Raw genomic sequence first — 23,046 nt, forward strand, 5'->3', positions numbered from 1 at the left:
TGGCCATACTTTGTGACAAAAGCCACTCATACTGGTGACCTCCTTTGAGACAGCAAGTAATTACTACCAGGCAGAGGGGACCTAATTCTCAGATCATCCAGGGTTAGATACAAAAATGAAAAGCCCATGTGAAAGAAAGTCCATATGTCCTTGAAAGGACTATGCATAGGCAGATCCCTTGAGCTGTAAGCAGGGACACTGATTTCCAGTTCAACCATCCCCTGGGCAGAGCCAGGGAGGGAGTCAGAAAGTTTGTCCCATCCCCCATGCTTATGAGGAATTAGCTAACCAGGACATGTTGAAAAAAAAACACAAAGAAAAACAACACTCTAACCACAAGTAGATTCTAAGGTCTTTTATTCTATCCATGTAAATACAAACAGTATTATTTTACATATTGCTAACATTAATATTTATACTCCCTGAGAGCCAGGAATATACTGAATACAAAATTATGGCTTAAAACCAGGAAACCACCTGATAAACTTAAGTACATATTATGATTGACATTCCAAAACTGGCTTAATACAGTGTGTAGTTAAGCCATATCTTAAAAATAAAGGATTTTTTTTACCTTTACAAAAACAAAACAAAACAAAAAAACTGTACTCCCTATATCATCTCATCTTGTGAACTGAAAGTCATTAGATAACAGTGGGTAACTACTCTGGAAGGAGTTACCAAGAAGCTTAAGGGGGGACGTGTAGTTTGTAAAGGGTAGACAAAAGAACAAAAAACAAACCAAAAATTTAAAAAGCAGCTTCCAACAATCAAAAGAGAAAATTACTCAGCACAGAAACATTTAACATGTGGGATCTTTGGCTAATGCTACAAACATAATATTCTAAACTGTTAGACATTTCATGTTTTTGTCATGTTACTGGAGAAAAGCAGAATGCAGAAATAGAATATCATTTGTCCAAAGTCACTTGTTTAGTGACTGAGTCAAATTTAGATTTCCTGACTCCTAATTTCTCCCCCAGTTCTCATTTCCTGAATCTCTACTTTGCATAGAGTACAGGGTTAATTATTCCTTTGAAGGAATTAATAAGGAAACTGAGACCCAGATCACAGATGGAAGCAGGTAGGGGGTTAAGGTTGGCACAGAGCAGCAGTATCCCAGAGTGGCTAACAGAGGCCAGCACAGAGCAGGTCAGGCGTGCTCCAGGGGAGTGAGGGTCCAGAGCAGAGACCATGGCACTCAAGACAACAGCCAATACAACAGTGATGCTTAGTCGAGGTCTGTGCATTGCACGTCCATAAAAAGAAAAATTACAGACATAAATCACAAACGTAAAAAAACAAAACATGCATTTTCTTAAATATTAACCTGTAGTTATAAACAATTGCTTTTTCAGCTGTCACTTATTAGGTAGCAACAAGTTTACAAAACATAGTCAATAACCAAAACTGAATACACACATACACACACACACACACACACACACACACACACACACACACACACAAATCTCCTGAGTCACCAGGACAAAGATCAGAACATTTTACCCTGAGTAATTCATGTAACACATTCAGCCCAATGTGAGGCCCACAGTGGGCTTTCCAGTAGTAACCCCTGTGGTTATCTCATGCTCACATTCTTTTAGGTAGCATTTTTATTCAGTTTCTTTTCATAACAGATTGGAACAGACTGAGACTATAGCTTTAGATAGATGCCTAAGAAAAACATAAAATTATCAGACAAAAAATCCAAATATAACTGAGCTCACTTAGTACAAGGATTAATAGACTTCAAACTTCCTGGAGGTTCAAGAGATAACCACTGTATTGTAGCACAATGTAACCCTTACGAGGAAACAGAGACATCTACAAAGATTTTGTGATGCATTATATCTTCTATTGAAAAATGACCAGAATATACTGCAATGTCAAAAATTATCAAAAATTTACATAAAAGTTTGGGAAGAGAGAACCTACACACCAGTCCTCAGATTGTGGGAATCCTGAGAAATCCAATTCACTATTATCCCCTATAATAAAAATAACTTTCAGAGTAAACTATCTCTCACACCCTGTATAAGAAACAAAGCTCTATTGGTTTTCTTTACATCACTGATGTGGTTTTTTTGGGTGGTATCATAGCCCCAGGATAGCTCTTTGAAGGGAGTTTTCTATTATGTGTGTCTGGAAGCCAGGAAAGAAGAGCAATAACAGAAGTAAACCCAGAGTATACCGTGTCATTTAAATTGTGTCCTCAAGTCCTAGTTTCCATAGGGCAATCTTTCTTTTGATCTCCCATGAAATGAGAGAGGGCAACATGTAAACATGGATCACATTCACCTTGGAGAGGGCACTTCAGCTCCTACTGGTTGAAGGACACCACCCTTTCCAGACTCATAGCCCCATTCCTTGCTCTTTCTTTGGACAATGCCAGAAGTCTAGAAAATCATAACCAAGTGCTGTTTTCAGTGACAGAAGTTTATTACAATAATCTTCTGAGTAACAGAAACAATGTGTATTGTAGAGACATTTATTATCTCATTCCCAGAAGGTCTCTTAGAAGGCTCAAGGCAATCATGGGATTGAGAGGTCAATTGGCAAGTTTTAAACAGGTTTTAAATATCCCTGAGTGAGAAAGTTGAGTAGAATCTGCATTTCGTCACATCTCCTAGAGTTGAGCTGGACAGACTCATCTCTCCCAAGAAAGAATCTGTGTTCTGTCCACCCTCGGAGTGGAATTCACAGTGGCATCTGGTTCACAGTGCTGCCATAGATCTTCAGTGTGCACAGAATCCACCCGGAGTTAGATGGACAACAATCAATTCTCCATCATTTATCTGCAGGTGTTCACAGGAAGTATCAGGAGCATTTACAGTCAAGTAAACTATATCTTTGAAGGCCAAAGAAGCTACCATAGTGAAGTCCACCCTTTGACCATTGTTCAGCATGGGCATAGAGATGGGACTTCGACCCTTCCGGAAATGAAGGTTGATCTTGACCTCCTGGAAAAAGGAGCCCTTCATGTAGATGAGATAAAGCCCATCACAGGTGATGGCAATTGAGTTGTTCTTCACCTCCATGGTTTGATACTCATTCCTGGGTAGGCTGAAGAATAGTCTCCCATTCTCACATCCTAAAAGGAATTGAAAACAAGATAAAATATAAGACAAGCAAAATATGAGACAAGAATCTTCCAGAAAAACTAATAGGGAAGGAGATTTTGGAAAGAAAGCAAGGGAGCACTGTACTGTACCAATATCTGGAACCTGCTATACCTGTGGAAAGAGCGGAGAGGTCACAGCCATTGTCACCTCAGACATGTGGCAGGAAAGACAGGTACCTTTATTTTCCAGTCCAGTGGATAGACTACAGCAAAGGTTAGAAGTGGTGGGGCAACAGGACCTTCATTGCCTTGGTCCTGTCAGCCCTTATTAGCTTGACTCAGAGCAACTGCACTTAACCATTCCTGCACCTTCCTACCAGACCATGAAAGACAAATTTCTCCCATGCCCCCTCCCCACTGGAATCAGACTCACTGACAGCAATACTGGTGGTCTTTGCCTGCAGTCAAGTAAGCTTAGTGATGGAGCCTAGCACAGGGTGCTGATGGGATGAAAATGGGCTCAGTCCCATGAAGCAGGGATAGACAGCCCAGGAACACAGCGGTGTTTCTTGCTTCTTCCTTCTACCTCTTATAACTAGCATTTCCTGGAAGGTAGCTTGGGAAGAGTCACTGCCACCGACAAAGGAGGAAGAAGAGGAGGAGGAGGAGAAGAAGGAGGCAGAGAAGGGGGAGGAGGGAGAACAGGACAAGCAGCATCTTTGGTAACTTTGTTCTGGGCCTTTCCAGAAGCAAACCCCAAAGCCTAAGTTTCTTGCCGTTCTGCATCAGCCTGAATATCATCTTGAAGGGCAGAGCAACACCTACTCTGGCCCGTGCTCCTTGGTGATAGGAAATAACAGGTCCCCACTGCTGCCCCCAGTTCAATAATTCTTACTTTGTGCCAGACCTGGGAGCTAAACTTTGAATCGAAAATAAGAATGACTTATTAAGGCAAAATGTACTTCCCGTTCAGCTCAGCTAACTTAATAAATACTCTAAAACTCATATAGAAACTTCCAGTGGTTGGCAGTGATCAAGGACCCAAGTGATACTCTCTTGATCAAAGCATCAGTTTTTCTTCATACAGAGCCTCCCCCAACTCTCATTCAGGTATTATCATGTTACAGTGTAGAACTGGCAGGTGTCTTACAGCCTTAGAACACTTAGATGAAAACAAAGTGAAATCCCTACCCTAAGTCATTTTGGGGAGGATTGAGAAAGACTCGTTAAGCACAGAGACAAGAACTGCTTTGGTTACTAAGCCCTTTTTTTCCTGAAAAAAGTAATATTCAGACTCCAACAATTTGGGGGTGTGACACTTGCCTAATGGAAATGACAGAGCCTGTGTTCTAGGAAAATTAAGATACCACAGAAAAGATCCTATTTAAAGCATGGGTACAAGATTTTGCAGATGACTCCGTCAGTAAGATGAAAACCTGAGTTCAGTTCATCTCTCTCTCTCTCTCTCTCTCTCTCACACACACACACACACACACACACACACACACACACACACACACACACACAAACACAAGAAATAAAGAAAAGAAAAAGAAAAATTCCAGGCACAGTGATGACTACAATCACAGCTCTGAGGAAGCAGAGGCAGGTGGATCCCTGAAGCTTGCTGGCCAGCCTGCTGTTTGGCTGAATCAGTAAGTTCCAGATTCAGTGAGAGACTTTGTCTCAAAATAGAAGCTGAAGAGCAAACAAGAAAGACACCCAGTACCAACCTCCACCCCCACATACACATCACATACACAGGCACCAAACACAGACACACATGAGCCACACCAATACATAAAAGAGCTACATAAAGATAATTTTTTGAATACTTACTGGTAACTTGTGCTCGGAGACTTTGGATTGGAGGATGCTTCACCTAAAAGGGGGGGAAAGATGGATATTTACAAAAAGAAAGGTGAAATGGATACAGTAGCCCACAGGAAAAACCCTCTACAAAAGACAGCTGCATTTTCTTTGAGAATCTGACCCAGACTTGCTACACATCTTTGCTTTTCTACTGTATAACATGTCTTCTGATAGGGAAAGGTACTTCTGCTCTATCATGCAAGTATCTGAAATCTGTCTTCATTCCACCAAACTCTTCTTTGGCGTACTAGGTTGATTCATTCACAGGGCCCCAATTCTCCATTTAAATAGTAGCACTCATTAGAAAGTCCCTCGTGGGCCCAGACTCCCAGAACACTGTAGGAGAAAGTTGCAGAAGCTTCTTGTGTGCACTCTCTTCCACAGGTGTAAACATGTCCTGTTTCTAAGAGGCTAAACAACCTGCTCTAACCCTTCAAAGCACAATATGTTTGCATGTAGATAGCTTGTTTTTAGTGTGTGTGTGTGTGTGTGTGTGTGTGTGTGTGTGTAGAAGTCAGAAGCCAACTTCAGGAGTCAATCTCTCATTCTATCGTGTGAGTTTGGCATATCAATTTCAAGGCCTTAGGCTCAGTAGCAAACACCAAGAACCCACTGAGCCACTTCCTGGACCTTTTAAAAAGATGTAGTTTCTCATTAATTAGTCTTATGTAGTGTGTGTGTGTGTGTGTGTGTGTGTGTGTGTGTGTGTGTGTGTGTGTGTGTGTGTGGACAGTTTTGTAGAATTATTTCTTTCCTTCCTCCTTTACATAGTTTCAGGGGATCAAACTCAGGTTGTCAGGTTGGGACCAGGCATTTATCCAATGAGTCATCCCACCAGCCAATTCTAAAGCCTTGGACCTTTCCCTTCTCTTCAACAGCTTGAAAAGCCTAACACGAGCCAAGTCAGCATATGAGAGCAAGAAGTAAATCAGTAAGGAGAAGAAGCTTGACGATAAAAATGCACAGGACTCAGTAGCCAAAAAGACAAAGAAACTAAAAAATGGAGCAAAGTCAAAGATCTATGAAGTGAAAATAACAAGGACAGAACCATATGTAAAGAATATTCATGTCCCTAAAAAACCAGAAACATTCCTGTACACGCTGAGTAAACCACAAAGAATGCACCAAGAAGCCAGGTACAAAGGTTGTCTCTGGGAAAAATGATTTGAAGCCTGAGGTCAGGAATAGTAGGGACCCTTTCTACTACATGGTGTATTCCCTACTAACAAAGAAAATAGAAAGAAAAAACTGCCCATGGCTCCTGCCAAGAACAACAGCCACAAGGTTATTTTTGGCAGAATGTCCTATCGGAGGCATGGGAGAAATTTGTTTTCATGCCCTGAGCAGTGGAATCCCTACTTCCCACTCTCCTGGCAGACTATTAGCTTCAGTCAAGAGGATTCCACTGGGGACTCCCTCAAACAGATGAGGAATCCCCTACTTCTCTTTTAAATGTAATCATGGATCTCTGTGAGCTAAGATCAATGGACTGTGTAGGGAGGAGGAAGGGCTTTCCCAAGCCCTGCCAGTCCCTGGGCTAAAGAACAGCAGTGATGCAATGTGGTAAGCATGTGGAGAGTGTTGACTTGGATAGGAATGTGAGTCTTGCCTCCCACCCCTTGCCTACTGCTTCTGTGTGCTTTATGACATGTTCTAGAAGACCTCCAAAAGACCCATTACCCTCACCACCATAATTCCCTAGACAAATAATGTGCTCTGGGACTGGTTGGTACCAGTACCCATTGTCAGAAGCAGTCTATGTAGTGGCACAGGGCTTAGTACAACACGCAGTTCCTGGGTTTTGATACCAGACAAGCAAGTACTGGGTAGTCTTAGATTAAGTATCACAAGCTCCCTAGGAATCAGATTGTCATCTTTAAAAATCACTACAACACAATGGGCATCCATTTCAGCACACACACACACAGACACACACACACACACACACACACACACACACACACACACTCATATATATATATATATATATATATATATATATATATATATATATATATTAAACTCCCCAAACAACAATAACAACAGGTAAACAAACAAGCAAACAAAACTAGTCCAGTGTGATGGTACACACCTTTAATGCCCGCACAGGAGGCAGAGGTAGATGGATCTTATCCTGGTCCACATATCAAGTTCCAGGTCAGCCAGAACTACCTGGTAAGACTGTGTCTCAAAACACAAAAGCAAAACAAAAGTGGCAACTCCGAGCTAATGAGTTACCTGCAAATGAAAAGAACAAGAAATTTCCCAATTCACAAATTGACTTCAAATTCTCTGATATCAAGGCCCTTGTGAGTTTATTTCTTCCTTTGCTTTTCCTTTCCTTTTTTTTTTTTTTTTTTGGTGTGTGTGTGTGTGTGTGTGTGTGTGTGTGTGTGTGTGTGTATCTGTGTGTGTGGTGCTGGGGATTGAACCCAGGGCCTTTTGCATTCTAGGAAATTGTTTCACCAGCCCTTCTAACCTTTCTAATACCTTTTTGGTTTGTAACATTATCTTGTCAACTTTGAACTCATTAGGTAGGTGTGTGGTTTAATTATTTTGTCTGACTTTGCAAAAGACTCTAAAGGGTTCCTCTATATGTGTGTGTGTGTGTGTGTGTGTGTGTGTGTGTGTGTGTGTGTAGATTTCTATCTTTTTGTTGCCTTGATGTTGTAGAGGTAGCAATAACCAAAGGGGAATCTTCTGGGACTGAGATATTAAGAGGCAGCCAGGAAAGCCACACGTGACTTCCTCCACTGATATTATCTACTGCAACCCCAACATCCTGTTCCTTCTCCCAAAGGTCACATAGAGTGAAACTTTGCATATACTCAGAAGTCTCTTAGAAACAACAATTCAGTGAATTCAGGTAATTTTATGAAGTGGAAAAAGGTGATCCTTCCTGCTCCCAGAGCTTTCTGTTCTCATTCTGCACACCTGCCCAACAGCCCAGAGATAGTCACCCCTACCCTATCCAGAGACATTCCCACACTTCTCAGAGACACTTTTACAATATCCAGAGACATTCCCACACTGGGAGACAGTCACTCCTACCCTGCTCAGAGACATTCCCACACTTCTCAGAGACACTCCTACAATACCCAGAGACACTCCCACACTGCCCAGAGATGTCCTACACAGTTCAGAGACATCCCCATAGTCCCAAAGCCAATGTCATGCTTGGCCTAGCTGCAACCTCATTCTCAAGTTTCTTGCATCTTATGACTAATCAATCTTTTCTTTAATCCTCTTCCCCTTAGATGAAGAACCAGATAGGACAAGACAAAGAGCAGGTTGGTTGGCCTCAGATTTGGTTCAAATTGTGGCTTTTCCAGCTTCACAAATTTGGAAAAGTCATAAACCATTTCTCAACTTTCATACAGATGACTATAAGGTTTCACACTGCAACTGGAATGCCCCACGAACTAACAATGTAGTTTAAGGAAAATAATGTTAACCACCCAGCAGTTTGGCTGACACAAATGCTTCTCTATTTCCAGATTGTCTACCTATCTGCTTCTGCCCATCAGAATCACAACCCAGGCCCAAATCAAATCCTTGATGCTTGACAGCTATATCCCCATACCAAATATTTTAAGACACGTTATTCATACTTTGAGGCGTGACTGGGCACACTATCTTACTGACTATGTTTTTTTTTTTTTCTACTTGCTTGTGGTTTAAAATAGAAAATCCTTGTCAATATGATCTCTGTTTTTCACTACTCAAAGCACCAAACTCCAAATCGCTGTAAACACTTTCATCCCTTCTGTTCTCTGAATAACCAACATTATTCTTCTCAAACAATTGCCTACGCTGCAGTCATAACCACCAATACTTGAATGCAACCAAAAGTTCTGGAGAAGATAAAATTATGAAGCAGCCACAAGGCAACCATTGTTTTCAGCACTAACAGGAAGTGAAAATCTGTGAAGAAAACTACACTTTGTAATTTGTGTAAAAGAATCATCAAAGAAGGCTATACTTTGTGTGATTCCAGTTGTAAAACATTCTGGTTGAAGCAAATCTATTGAGACTAAAAGATCTGGGGATGCCTGGAGTCAGGAACTAGGGGCCTAGGGAGCGCTGAGTAGGGGCAATACAGGAAATGTTTGGGGATAGTGAAGCCATAATGGGGGATATATGTCATTAGCCAAATCATAGAATATAGAAAGAACAATACCAAAAGTGAACCCTAAAATCAATCTTGACTGATAATACCTTCAAAAACTATGTTTCATCTCCCCTACTTAGAATATTTTAATGTGACCTTTAGAAAATTGCTTTTAGCTTGCTGATGTTCAGTTTCTTACTTGTGAAGTGGGAATAGAAAATGTTTATTGTCTCAGAGGGCTAGTGTTAGGTTGAATGAGATAATGTGTGTGACTGGTCATCACTTGACATGAAATATTTAAGAGGTCAACAAATATCTGCTATTGTTCTTTGATACACAAAAAAGGTCATTGTCATTTTGTGGTTTATTCTCCATAATATTGTTTGATATGTAAAAAATTAAAGATAAAATAAAACTGTCAGTCCTTGAACCAAGCTCTCTGGCTATCTGTAACCCAGGGAGGACCTGGGCCTCATGAGAAAGTATTCCAGAAGCAATCCAAAGACATCTACCCCCACATAATTAACAGCATATCTGAATACCAAGACAAGCAAAAAACCACAGAGCATTTCCAAACACCAAGGAAACTGGGAGATATGCTAGAGCCATGGGATTTTCACATAATCACAGCTTATAACTCAGAGTTTCCTTACTCTGCAAAGTGTGAAGATCTCTCATTATCCTCACAATTGACAATCAAACTCCAGAATCAACCACCACTGAGCACAGCCACAGCCTGGGGTTTAAATATAATTGCCTCAGAAGAAAAAAAAAGGTACAGAAGAAGCCATCGTTTCTTGAAGATAATGTCTCAGAGAAAAAAATTAAAGCCCATGGAAGTGAAGGGACTTGACTCCTGCTCCAAATCCTCTATAATTTTTATTATATTATCCAATAATTTTTCCTCTTCCCTTGTTTGGGTTGCTAGGGATTGAATCTAAGGTTTTGCCCATGTAAGGCAAGTAATCTACCACTGAGCCATAACCCCTGCTTGCTCTCTCTCTCTCTCTCTCTCTCTCTCTCTCTCTCTCTCTCTCTATCTATCTCTATCTATCTATCTATCTATCTCTATCTCTCTCTTTTAATGAGAAGGTTTCACTAAACTGCCCAGGCTGGCCTAGAACTTACTTTCTATCCCAGGATATCCTTGAACTTTGATCCTCCCACCTCAGCCTCCTAACTGGAGACTGTAGTTCTATGGCACCAGACCTGACATCAATTTTTCTGCATGTACAAATATGAAATGAAGAGACACTGCCTTGAAGATTGTATTAATATTCCAGGCCTGTGTTCTTGTATCCACTTCAACCCCAATGCTGAGAAGCAAAGTTGCCACACAGCACATTGTCAATGACCTCATTGTGATGGCACTCAGGGAAAACCCAGAATCCATGCTTTCTCCTTGGGTGTCAGATCTGCTACAGATGAAGAAAATAAGGAAGAAAGACAAGAAAAGAGGAAGGGAGGAAAGGAGGGAGAGAGAGAGAAGGGAGGAGGGAGGGAGGGAAGCAGGGAGGGAAGCAGGGAGGCAGGAGGAAAAGCATTAGAATCTCCTGGGAAATTTGTGAAAAACAAAAGTAGAGATGTTCAACTTAGTCACAAAGGCCCAACTCAAAAGGTCTGGATTGCCAGGCATGGTGGCACACGCCTTTAGTACCAGCAGAGAGGCAGAGGCAGGTGGATCTCTGTGAGTTGGATCATCCTGGTCTATCCTGGCAAGTTCAGGCCCTGTCTCAAAGAAAGAAACATCTGGGTGCAGCCAGGGATATACATTCCTACAAGAATCTAAGGTTCACAGTTTGAATATCACTAAATTGTCAACTTTCTGAAGGCAAAAATCCAGAGAGAACATTTTTCAATAAGACCTGGGTCTTATTGCAGGGAGGAGGGACATGGGGGATGGGACTGGTACTCAGGAAATGCTTGCTGTTCCCAGAGAGCTATTCAATAGTTGAAGAATGATATGATTATTATATTACTTGGTAGTTTGGCTAAAAGCAACAGCAGGTTATTAAGTATTGCTCGACATAATGGTATCAGCTTATATCCATTTTGAAAATGGCACAATTTTGTTTTTCTTTATCCCTGAATAAAATTCAATTCTATAGATAAACTATTTTGTCTTTAACCACTCATCTGTCGTTATGTTAAAAATAAGCCAGATCCAAAGAGACAAATACGGAAAATTTCCTCTAGTAATGTGGGAATCTATATTTATGTGTTTATGTGTAGCTAACAAAACAAGAAAGCCAGGTGGTAGCGGCGCACACCTTTAATCACAGCACCAGGGAGGCAGAGGCAGGCAGGTCTCTCTGTGAGTTTGAGGCCAGCCTGGTCTCCAGGGTGAATTCCAGGACAGCCAGGGTTACACAGTGAAAAATAAAGTAAGTGAGAGAGGTGGGGGGGGGGAGGAAGGAAGGAAGGAAGGAAGGAAGAGGAGAGGACCTTGAGAGGGGAAGGAGAATATAAAAGAGGGGGTAAAGAGAAGAGTAAAAGAATATATATGTGACATGAGAACAGAAGCTGGTACCATTTGGGAGAAGGAAAAGACCAGCAAGGGCCAGGGGAAGGTAATGATGATAAAAGTCAATGAATGAGGCAAATAAGAAAAAAGTATAATGATGTAAATATATTAAAATGCTGCAGTGAAACACTTTGCTTTGTGTGTTAACTGAAGCAAATTGATAAAAAATAAAAATACTTTAAGACTGAAAATAAATATTACTATGTGACAGTCATTATACTTAAATTTGTGAACACGAAGCTAGAACATGCACACTCCTTGGTTTGGGCAAAATTATATTCCATTCATAAAAGTTGTCTCTCTCCATAAAACTATCAACAAGCAATGTATTTCATGGAGTTCCAGAAAATGCGAACAAAATTATCTCCTGGTTTGGTAGCATGAGGATCTAGGTTTGAAAAAATGAAGACTAAGATCAGCAAAAGCCATTCTACTATAAGCTGAAGGAAACACCTACCAACGAGGCCATCCTGTGTGTAGTTAAGAAAAGGGGAAACATATAATTTAGAACTTCTGATAGTTCCATGTACTGAGATAGTTGTGTAGAAATCCATCACTTTTCCCCCTACTAAAAACCACCCCATAACACATAACAATTACCTGTAGTTAGAAATAGGAAGATGAGAGTCCTGTTTAGAACTTGTTAAGGAGTAAAAGGTACCGAGTTCAGAGTTACAGTAGCCACTCTTCTCTTTACTCCAGGACTCCTTAAAAGTAAGCAGCTCATAAAAAAAATCACTTATCTGGAGTGCAAGACTGATTTGAAACTGTTTTAATCATTATCAAATGAGATAAAAATTTGAATTTGGGGATAACTGTAAAATACTCAGATTTAAAAATACCTAGAAGTTCTCCAAAAGTGACTCCTCAGAAAGACACCCCTGTAGGTCCTCAATGTAGATCCCATCAACAGCAGCATCACATGGGCTCTGACTGGGTGTCCATGCCCAAGAAAGGAGTAGCAAGCCCATAGACAAGCTCAAAATGGGTGACTGGAAGAGCTGGAAATAGAACATTTCTTGACATGTTCAATAACACAGATGAGAGAATCGAAAGGATGGCCCTCCTCCAGCTGCTTATGCCATGTCCCCAGGAAGGTGACAATGTTTTAAGAGATCATCTTTGGAGAGTGTGAGCTTCTGATTCTGACTCAATGGGATGTGACATAATGCTGTTGACCTTATACTCATCTGGCATTTGTCTGGAAGAGGGGTAACTGTGCCAGGAGCAAATGTTACTCATCAAATATGAAACCAGGAAGTAAGCTCTGCAGTCATATATGGAGCTTGCCATTCCTCACTCAATATCAAGGCACAATGTGAAGATCTCGAGGGGGCACATGAATGAGCTGTGAGTCACTTGAGGAGACTGGGAAATCAGAGACTGTTCCCTCAGTGCACCATGCTACCTCCACTGTGACAGTTGCTGTTCCCACCTTGAACGTCTACCATCGGAGGAGAACTGAGAGGTCATGAGAGCACAGCCTAGTAAGTTCTTAGGCTGTGTCTCAAATCAGAAAAGTGGGGTTTCTAACCCTTCCACACTACAGTGGACTGGGAGGGTAGAACTGCCTGCTTGAAGATTTCTTTGTACTTCATGGAAGCAGCCTGTTGCAAAGAGTGAGCTCTGCTTCTGACCAAAACAACTCAGAACCTCATAGTGAAAGGACTGGGAATAGGAACAGGCAAAATCCTGGCCAAGAAATCTTTAATATTCATAAAAACTTCTCCTAAAGTTACATTCTCTTAGAGACAAAGGCAGTGGTTTTGTAAACCTTGCTTTAAAAAGTCTATAGAGCTTTTTGTGAACATTCATTTTCTCCCCCACCCAAAACGTGTTCACATTCACCCTGAACACCTCTGCCAGCACCTTTTCCACGCAACCAACCTCTCCTTAACTCAGGTTTGTCTTCTTCCCCACTACACAGCCTGCTGATAACCTAGTGGCCTCTTCTGTTCGCCATTCCCACTCTTGTCAAACTGTATGTGACTGACTGTATGTGACTCCCTAGAGGAACTCCGATGTCCTGTCCCAGAGAACATGGACCGTGGTTTCATTGTCTCTGGTTCCTAAGAGTACTCTCAGATATTCAACCAAACGACAAAACCAGCCAGAAGTATCCATGGAGCCTGAACACTAAAATACATGATGAAATGTGTAACTGAGCTAACACACTAATTATTTGTATCCGAAAAGGGAAGATATTCTTGTACTAGGATTTCCCACTCCAAATTAACTGGGGGATTCCTCACATAATACCGACAAAGGAATCTACCAAAACATTTTTCTCTTCTTCCCCTCAGCCAGATAAAATACTCTTGCACTAGTTTAGTATCTAAGTAACTGGAAGAGTGAGCTTACAATTCACCCACTGTATCAGCACATTTCCTGCCAGGTCTCAAACATAATGGCACTCAGTAATTACATTTGCTGACCTGAGATAGCACTTTGTCTTTCAGGCCAGGCTGGACCTAGGCCAGCAACTGTGTGGTCACATAAAAAGTGACAGTGTCTCTTGTAACACTGTACACTGCCATGGTTGTTGAAATTGTCCTGGACATCTTTTAGCATAAGGAAAACAGTAGAAGTCCTACCATTGGTGTTTTCTACTGGGAGCCAATCACCCATTTCTAATCTCACAACTATATAAGAAGGGACAACAGCCTTAAGAAAGCAGCCTAGTAAAGTGAACTGGGCCCTGGAGCAGCAGTAGGGATTCCCTGCTTTCTGTGCTGAGGCTAGAATAAGTCCTTTCCCTTTCTGCCCTTTTAATACCCTCGTCTCTTTGTCCAATCTCAACCAAACTGACTGCACTGTGGTGCCTAACGGCAACTCCATTGCAGAAGTTCATTAAATGATGTCACAGAATTCCAAAGAGTAATCTCCAAACATTATGTGACATGAAGGCTTTCTGTACCACAGTTCGCCTCTTCCTCTTGAGGAGAGCTCCTCTGATAAGTAATGAACACTGAAGGCTGTACCTAGTGCAGTGAAGTGCCCAGATTCATTCGCATGAGACTGAACTGTCAGCATGTGCTCCAAGAGAAAATGAGGATGGGGGAGGGTAAAATCGTCGTATTATAGCAGTGGAAGAATTAACAGAAGACAAAACAACTGCCTAATGCAAGAGGAAAGGATCCTCACTTTTTAAATCTCAACTGAAAAGCAAACCAGGTGTAGCCTCCTGAAAAATCCCTTCCTAAATACCTCTGCCCTGCTTGGCTAACAGGTACTTGTCATATGCCCCGCTACTCTCACTGGGCTGCAAATTCTATCAGAACAAGGAGGACCATGTCTTTCGTGTTCACCATTGTGTCACCCTCAGTGCCTGGTGGGAAACCAATGCTCCATGAACATTAATTTCAGAAAATGAGTAAGTGGTTGCAGTGGGTTGAACAGCATGCCCTTCAAATGTATGTCTGCCTAAAACTCAGACTGCGTCCTTATTTGGACACAGATACATTTGGAAATAGATACAAGTAGAGTTTTTACATATGTGAGTAGTCAAAATGACAGCAATGAGATTAGGGTGGGTCCTAAATCTGATATGACTGGTGCTCCTCAAAGAAAAGGAGAGGCTGCACAAAAGCAAAAAGGTTACCACGTGACAGTGAAGGCACAAGCTGGTGTGAAACCAAAGAACCGGGAGGATTTTTGGCAACCACCCAAAGCAAGAGAGAAGCAAGGAAAGGTTCCTGCCCAGAGCCTTCAGTGAGATCATGGCTTTTCCTGCATCTCCAACCTGCATTGATTGTGAGAATCAATTCCTGCCATTTAAAGCCACCCAGTTTGTGATACCTAAACTGCAGACACCCCCAGATAATCACTGGACAGTTGAATGTGCATTTGCAGGTAGTATAGAACTCAGACAACATATCATCACATTAATTACTTGAATTGGTGTCTTATAGACAATAAACGCATGTTCGATAATTTATTTTATAATGCAGCAAGGCCTTGTGTTCCTCCCTCTCTGACTAAGTTGATGTTTCTTTTAGTATTTATAATATTAACTGTCACTATTAAAACCTTTGTCTGCTGGACACATGGGGAAGGGCCTAGGCCTGGCCCAGGATGATGTAGTAGACTTTGGGGAGCCCCTTTTGAGGGCCTTACCTTGCCTGGGGAGTGGAAGGGGGATGGCTAGGGACAGGTGGGATGTTGGGGGGAGGGGAGAGAGAGGGAGAAGCAAGCTTGCTTCTTGTCATTGTCATCTGAAGCAAGCTTGTTCCTAATTTGAACTAATAAAGTAAAATAAAAATTTTAAAAAATACCTTTGTCTGACTACTACAAACAAACAAAAAAGTAAAAATGTTATCAAAGACAAATAAATTTGTACAAATTAACCCACCTATGGGACATTTCAGGGTGAAAGATCTCCGAAAAGGAAATCAGTCACAAAAAAAGAAGAAAGAAATCAGTCACTTAAGTTATTTCAGTGTTTCCAAAATTGTGAGCCAGACCACGTGTTTCTCATAGATAAAATTTTCTGCTGTTCAACAGCCAGGTCTCTGGAGATTTCGAAAATGTGAATAAAAGTCAGTAAAAACTGAGATAGCATGCCCATATGTTGTAATCCTATAATTCTAAATTTAAAAAAATAACTTATTTATTTACATTTATGTGCCTGCCTGAGTATTTGTGCACCATATGCTTGCATGTGCTCACAGAGGCCAGACGAAGGTGTCAGATTCCCTGAAACTGGAGTCACAGGTGGCTATGAGCCACTTGATATGTTCTGGGAACCAAACAAAGTCCTCAGAATAGCAGTAAGCACGCTTGTCCTCTAAGCCATCTCTCCAACCCTGAATTCTAGATTCTTTTGAACCACATTTAACCAGACACTGAACCTATTAACACTTCACAACTTCATAAATTCTCCCTTCTGTCTGCTTTTATTCTCTACTACAGCCATAAACAGCTCTTAATTAGAAAGCTATGTTTTAAAAAGAAAGGGAAGGAAGGAAGAAAACAGAACTCTTTCCAAGGTGGATTACTTTAATTCCCAAATTTACAATACGGAAATCAAGTTTATGAAGCTATGATTAATCTTAATATGGTATGCTTGCTGAGTTATGAGGTGTAGCTGAATGTCTACATTCATATACACACACACCCACTACAAAGTAAACGATTATACGGCAGTGTGTTTATGTAAATATGTCCATGAATAACAATAATAATCTTGGCGTTTATGAAGCTCGGTACTCAAATGAGTGATCGTCCTAGCCAAGTTCCAATTTCAAAAGTATTAAACTAACATGCAGGGAATTGACTCAGGATCAAGAAGCTGAAAGCCTGGGACAAGCCAGACTTCTGGTTCCTGGTTCACTGTATACTCCGCTACACTTCAACACCTCTCCCCAAAATCTAAGATGATCTTCTGTGTTTCTACATAAGGAAGTATTTTGGCTCTTTCGTTTGAAAAGTATCAAAGCTAGCAAAGCACAGGAGGTTAGAGAGTCCAATTTCAAACTAACTCTTCTATTAATTTCACCAGTGACTACAGAGAGAGAAGCATGATGTATCACAGCTCGAGATTTTGTTCTCATCGTTTTCTTTTTATGCGTTAAATCATAAGGACACTGCTGCAGCTCCTCTGACTCACACAATCACAAAGATTAGTGCTCATTTTCCACCAACGCAAAACCCCTGAAAACGGAAGAAAGTAGCATGTTCTTTGGGAGTATAGGGCACAGAGGTAATTGTTACCAAATGGAGAAGAAGGGTTGCTCACCCCTTGGTAAGGCTGGGTCTGCTCAATGCTAATGCTTTGAGCTAATGCTCAATGCTCAATGCTTCGGGCAATGGGCAACAAAGATCCATAGATCTGTGTGTGTTTGTGTCAATATTTGTGTGTAACATTTTTTCAGCATAATTCCCATTCACACCATTCTATCCTATTTTCAAGACTTGGGTCAGAATATACATGCACCCAAATTAGTCAATTAGATAATACCATCACTGTATGAACAAGAATAATATTATCCGATAGTGTTCCTCTGCATCTATGTGAACGAGCATTTGATTCCCGAGAAGATGGTTTCATCTTAAATGAATTTGGAAAAAAAAAAAAAGAGGGCAGGCTGCCTTTAAGGCATACGGGGATGGATGGTTAGTTTTACTGTGGTGCCCCCTAGTGCCAGGTGATATTCGGTTAATTTCTGTATTGCCAGTCTTGAGATTCCATGCAAGAAGAAAGATGTGGAGAATCATCAGGGTTCATAACTGCCCCATTTGGCATAAAATAGAATAAATCAAGTTTCCCAGAATGATTCACAAGCTCCTTTGTCATCCACGCCTGCCTAGATCTTCAGCTTCATCTCCTAGCTCCGTTCTCCATGAACATTCAATGTCAGCCATGATGAATGACTCGCTATTGTGCCCACCCTTCCCCATCCCTCCTGTCTGTGTAGGAAATTCTACTCTTTCCTCTAACATCAGTTGAATTGTGTTAGCTCTTCTCTCGGTTCTCCTGACTTCCCACACACATACCCAGACATCTTAGGCAACCTCTTCTCCCTCCACTCCTCTTCCTGTTGTCCCTTGAGCAAGTCTCCACATGGCTACCACCTTTTGGCTTCTCTTTAAATCTTGACCATGAATCCAAAGATTTTAAGACAAAAACAGTAACCTTCTCCAGTGCAATAATAATAATAATAATATAATTGTTATTATTATATTATTATTATCATTAAGCTTCAAACAGTACCCTATACAAAAAAATTACTCAGAAGTAATATAAGGATGTTTTAACTAATAAAAAGAATTCAAGTGCAGGAGTCAAAATTGTCTAGTTAATTAAGTATATAGGTATGAGCAATTTACCTGCCTTCTTTGGATTTTTATGTTTTTTATAAAAGACTGTGGCTAACACCTACTCAAAAACCCAGGGTCTTTGCGCCATTTCATTAATACCCACCATCAGAACCCCAAAAATCTTTATGATGAATTAATTCAATATTCCAGCTGTTCTTTTCTTAATTCTCAAGGAGTTTTTCAGAAAAATCAAATTCTACTTGCATTTGAAGTTATTTTATGCATATGGTTGAATAATTTCTAAGAAAAAGATACATGTAGATATTTAAATTAAGCTAATTCTAGACAAAGAGTTAAAGCAAATTCCTCTTTCCGGTATTTAACAATACAAAAATAAATTGTTGAAGTTATGATACGAGACATCACCAAGAAACTGAGTTCTAATTCTGTCTCTCCTTAACACAAACCACTTCTGCTTTTCCCAGCAGAAACAAGCAACAAGAAGGAGGGATTTGCTACGGAAAAAGTCCTCAACTCTAAAAAAAGGTCATGATAAAGGTGACACAGAACTTGGAAGACTCCAACAGCTCTAGAACACACAGATATAATTCACAAAAGCTTCTCACAGGCTGAGGAGGTAGTTCAGATTTTGATAAAGCATTTGCCTAGGAAATATGAGAACCTAAATCCAATCCCCAGAACTCACATAAAAATGCCAAGCATAATAGTGTGTGCTTGTAATCCCAGTGCTGAAAGGTAGAGACAGGAGGATCTCTGGGTTCCACTCACCAGACAGCCTAGCCTAATTGGTGCACTACAAACATATGAGAGATGTTGTTAATGAGTGTGGGAGGCATTTCGGAGTATGTCATTTGAGTTCATTCTCTGGTCTCCATGTATGATTGCCCATACACACACAGCCATGTACACAAAAGCATGCACCCACATGCTTTTCATGTATGTGAATGAAATTTAACCCATTAGTTATTATTACCAAATAAACTTCAAAGGAGAGTTGACTGCCAGGTAGAGTTTAGAAGCTGTAATTTCAGAGTCTTGCAGGTAGGAAATTACGGATAAACCTATACATATGCATATATACATACACACACACAAGCACCACATTAAAAATAATAAAAATAAAAAACTTCTTACCTACTAGACCAGCTCTTTTTCTACCATTGCTTCCTAGCTTCAGTTTTCAGGTAAGACTGAAGCCCAGGACTTTAAATGGCTCCCCAGGGTAATTCCCAGTGTGCAGAGTCAGCAACCATAGCACTCGGCTTTATAACTCAAGTCACTGATATTCCAGAGTCTTCCAGTCTTTCCTCGTTCTAAAGGAAGTATTTTATGAACTCAGAATAGCTTGCTTAAATAACTACGGAAAGCAGGAAAGTAGGATTTCTTCCAGGCTAGTCTTAAGAGCCAAGAACGCTGTACATTTAGGCACAAAAGTCTGCTAACACACCTTTTCTGTTCCTGCAATCCTCAGGCCAGTTCTTTGAGATGAAGTGCTTATTAGCTGCTGAGCTGAAAGGAACTTCAGTGACTATCTCATACAGCCATCTCCTGTTACCAATGAGAAAACCAAGACCCAAAGGAGAAAGTGAACTGTATATAAGTGAGAGCTGTCTTTTTTTGGTGAGGGGGGGGCACACGGGACACGGGCATGCCAAAGACAAAACTGCTTTTCATGTATGTGAATGAAATTTAACCCATTAGTTATTATTACCAAATAAACTTCAAAGGAGAGTTGACTGCCAGGTAGAGTTTAGAAGCTGTAATTTCAGAGTCTTGCAGGTAGGAAATTAGGGATGAAAAGTAAAGCAGAGAAATAAGGGGAGGGGGAGGGGGAAAAAAAACAGGATTTTTTATTTTTCTACCTTGTGTCCACAACAGAAAACCCAAGTTTTCCTGGGCACTGAATAAATTTGCAGTTCAGTTTCCCCTGACATACCACTAAAGCATATGTCTCCCAGGAGAGGGTTAATTGCATCATCCCCCCACCACCTGGCCTACCTGCCACCACACTGAACATTAGTGCTTTAATGTATCACCACTCCCTTTGTCAAAGACATTATCTCCCCCCCTTCTCATCTCTCCTCTATCAATACAATTTGACCAAGTTCCATGGAAAATTTATTCCACCTATCTATGCTCTCTTTTCCTTAATAAGTGAGGTTAAATAGAATGATCCATAGCATTGCCCAGGTTCTAGAACAGTGTAAAAATCCTAGATAGCTAAGACCCCAGATCGTCTCTGTCAAGAGCAATCAGGTTACTTATTTCATGAGTAAACAGCTTCAATGACCAATGTACCTCTCCTACTTTTTACTCCATTTCTGAGCCAAGATCACAGAAAATTAATTCCCTCCTAAATTGCAGCTCACCCCAAGAATCTGGAGATGCGGCTTTGGCTTGATTCCCCACCTCAGCCACAGAGTTGCTGGGTACTTGAAGACAGGACCTCTACTATCCTTACAGTGCCCTGGGTGAGTCTGTCCACAGAGGACCCAGACACCAGCAGTTTACGCCTGTGTTTCACTTTTTGCTCCCTCCTGCCCTTGCCGATGCCTTTGTGTGCCTGGTTACCCTTGACTGGGGCCTTGTATCCTGTCTTCATCATCCCACAAAGTGAGCAAACACACAGCTCTGCGGTTTGAAAAGGCTCAAGACTCCCTGAACTATTCAATGTACTCAGCCGCTCTATTTTTGGTTACTCTGTTTGCTTTCTTTTCAGAAGAGCCTAATTCCGGTCTTCATCTTAGGCATCCTACGACAGACACAGTACTCTACACTGGCACCTGCTCCCCGAGTGCCTCCTTGTCATCCGGACAGAGTCATATGTGGAGTGGAGGAAAGAGGACCAGTATGGCGATATTCTAATTGGCCAAGCAGGCTTGAGCACCGCCAGCCACATTTCTGGAGTTTGTAGACACAAGTGACAAGCACCCTACGTGCTTCAGTATTCAAGAGCACATACACTCCCACCAGCTTCTATATACCAAAAACCCAACTTCCTGTAAACAGAGACAAGCCCAGGCATTTGCCTGGACTGTTCATCGTATCCTGGTTTACTTTGAGGTAGCTGTGTCTCTAACAGACCCATTAAAAAATAAGTTCCATTCATGTGTCATCCACCAGGGAAAAACTTCCTGACAATCACTGAGGAAATGAAAATTATGAGGCCAGATCAAACAAGGGATTCAGAATTTTTTTTTAAAAAAAAAAAAGCAGGTTTTAAAGTGGTTGTCAAAAAAAGACTATGAAATAGTTATTGATGCAAGTGTGTGAGCTTGCTCACTAATAAATGTGCACACACATGTTGCAGCCCTTCAGATACAAGGCCAGTGATGGGAAAAGGGCTTAATATTGATATCTTCAGGATTAAAAAAAAAAATCTCATAAGCATATGCAGGTACATACGATAGAATCTGTTGTTTATTTCTTTTTTTAATATAGATTTCTTGATTAGACAGTTGCTACCAGGATGGATAGATACATCAGTGACACAAAGCTTCAGGGTGACAGCTCACCAAGACACATTGGGGTTTTTTTGTATTAGAAAGAAAAAGACATAAAAATTAATCTGGAATCAAGGTCTCTCTGTCCTTCAGTGTGCCATACCCCTGCTACTGTTGAAATAGGAAGGAAATGGGCACCAAAGGGTATCTGACCACACTTTACGATCACCTGGTGGTGGTGGCAGGGACCTCAACAGTTTTAGCATTCAATTATTTCCAGGTGACTGCAGCTGTTCTAACTGCCATTCAGCAAGGGCTAGAGGACAAGCATCTTACCGGAGAAGGATGGAGGTGCAGGCTGATGAAGACCAGGCACAGGAGTAGCCCCACTCCCTGAATCCCAGAGACCACCATCGATAGCGTCTTCCACTTGAACCTTGGCCTTGATCCGTTTTCCAGATTCTCCTCCAGGGGTTGAACCCTTTCCCCTTCCATCTTCACAGTCTGGGTGCAGAGATGATGCAGATGTGGCAAAGGGGAACCTGGGGAAGGCTGGTCCTCACCACAAGGAAGACAAGGGCAAAGCCAGGCCTGTGGGTTAGAAGATAGACAAAGGTCCCAGAACCTGAGACAACAGGCAATTGAAGGAGTGGGGCAGACTCTCTCAGTTTTAACTCTGCAGATTTTGCAGGCGGGGGAACTTCTATGTGACTAATCTGAATTTCCCCTTTACTTTCTTTCTTTTTTTTTTCCCTCTGGGCTAACAGGGAGTTGTTTTTGTGGCATTCCAGTTATGAATTGAGTGACTTCGAAATGACAGTCACAAACATGTGCTGTTAAGTTTTTTATTGCACCCGTAAAGATAGATAAAGATCATCTTTTTTTATCTTTTTTTTTTAGCACCTCACTTATCAATCCCTCAAGATGTCTTAAACCACAGAAGAGATTTGAGGAAAATGCTGCTCTGATATCCTTGTCTCTCTTATGCAATTAATCTCCAGGCCCATTTTACAGATTCAGAAACAAAACACATGCAGCTTGTTCCTGACATGCAAAGGAAAAAAAGAGAAAAACAGGACAGTGGATTCTGCAGATAGGCATAAAGGTGAGGTCTTATAGTCACATAACACATTGCATTAAACCAAATAAATTAGTATTTATTGAGCAACTGCTTTGAGTCAAATGCTGTGTTAAATGTCCTTGCAAGCATCGTATTTATTCATTTCAGCAAAACTCAATAGACACATAATTG

General features: G+C 41.1%; 1 protein-coding gene and 1 long non-coding RNA gene across 2 annotated transcripts; one reads left to right on the forward strand and one right to left on the reverse strand.

Annotated features, from left to right (window-relative positions):
* Nucleotides 1-340: 340 nt before the first annotated feature.
* Tnfsf4 (TNF superfamily member 4) lies at nucleotides 341-22,519 on the reverse strand. Its single transcript, XM_027417237.2, has 3 exons — nucleotides 22,131-22,519; nucleotides 4,904-4,946; nucleotides 341-3,094 (listed from the first exon to the last, which is right to left on the reverse strand). Exons 1-3 carry the CDS (start codon nucleotides 22,287-22,289, stop codon nucleotides 2,739-2,741), a joined length of 558 nt encoding a protein of 185 aa, XP_027273038.1. The 5' UTR covers nucleotides 22,290-22,519; the 3' UTR covers nucleotides 341-2,738.
* Nucleotides 19,647-22,132, forward strand: LOC118238556. Its single transcript, XR_004770252.1, has 3 exons — nucleotides 19,647-19,951; nucleotides 20,716-20,822; nucleotides 21,071-22,132. It is a non-coding gene; the product is annotated as an uncharacterized LOC118238556 (long non-coding RNA).
* Nucleotides 22,520-23,046: the final 527 nt, after the last annotated feature.

This window comes from Cricetulus griseus, chromosome 5, assembly GCF_003668045.3.
Source record: "Cricetulus griseus strain 17A/GY chromosome 5, alternate assembly CriGri-PICRH-1.0, whole genome shotgun sequence".
Taxonomy (NCBI): Eukaryota; Metazoa; Chordata; class Mammalia; order Rodentia; family Cricetidae; genus Cricetulus; species Cricetulus griseus.

Excerpts from the sequence above, each read along its gene's own strand:
- Tnfsf4 (XM_027417237.2), bottom strand. The coding sequence starts at position 22,289 with ATGGAAGGGGAAAGGGTTCAACCCCTGGAGGAGAATCTGGAAAACGGA. Across the intron at positions 4,947-22,130 it reads TGCACCTCCATCCTTCTCCG|GTGAAGCATCCTCCAATCCA; the intron begins GTAAGATGCTTG and ends CCCCCCTTTTAG. Across the intron at positions 3,095-4,903 it reads TCTCCGAGCACAAGTTACCA|GATGTGAGAATGGGAGACTA; the intron begins GTAAGTATTCAA and ends AATTCCTTTTAG.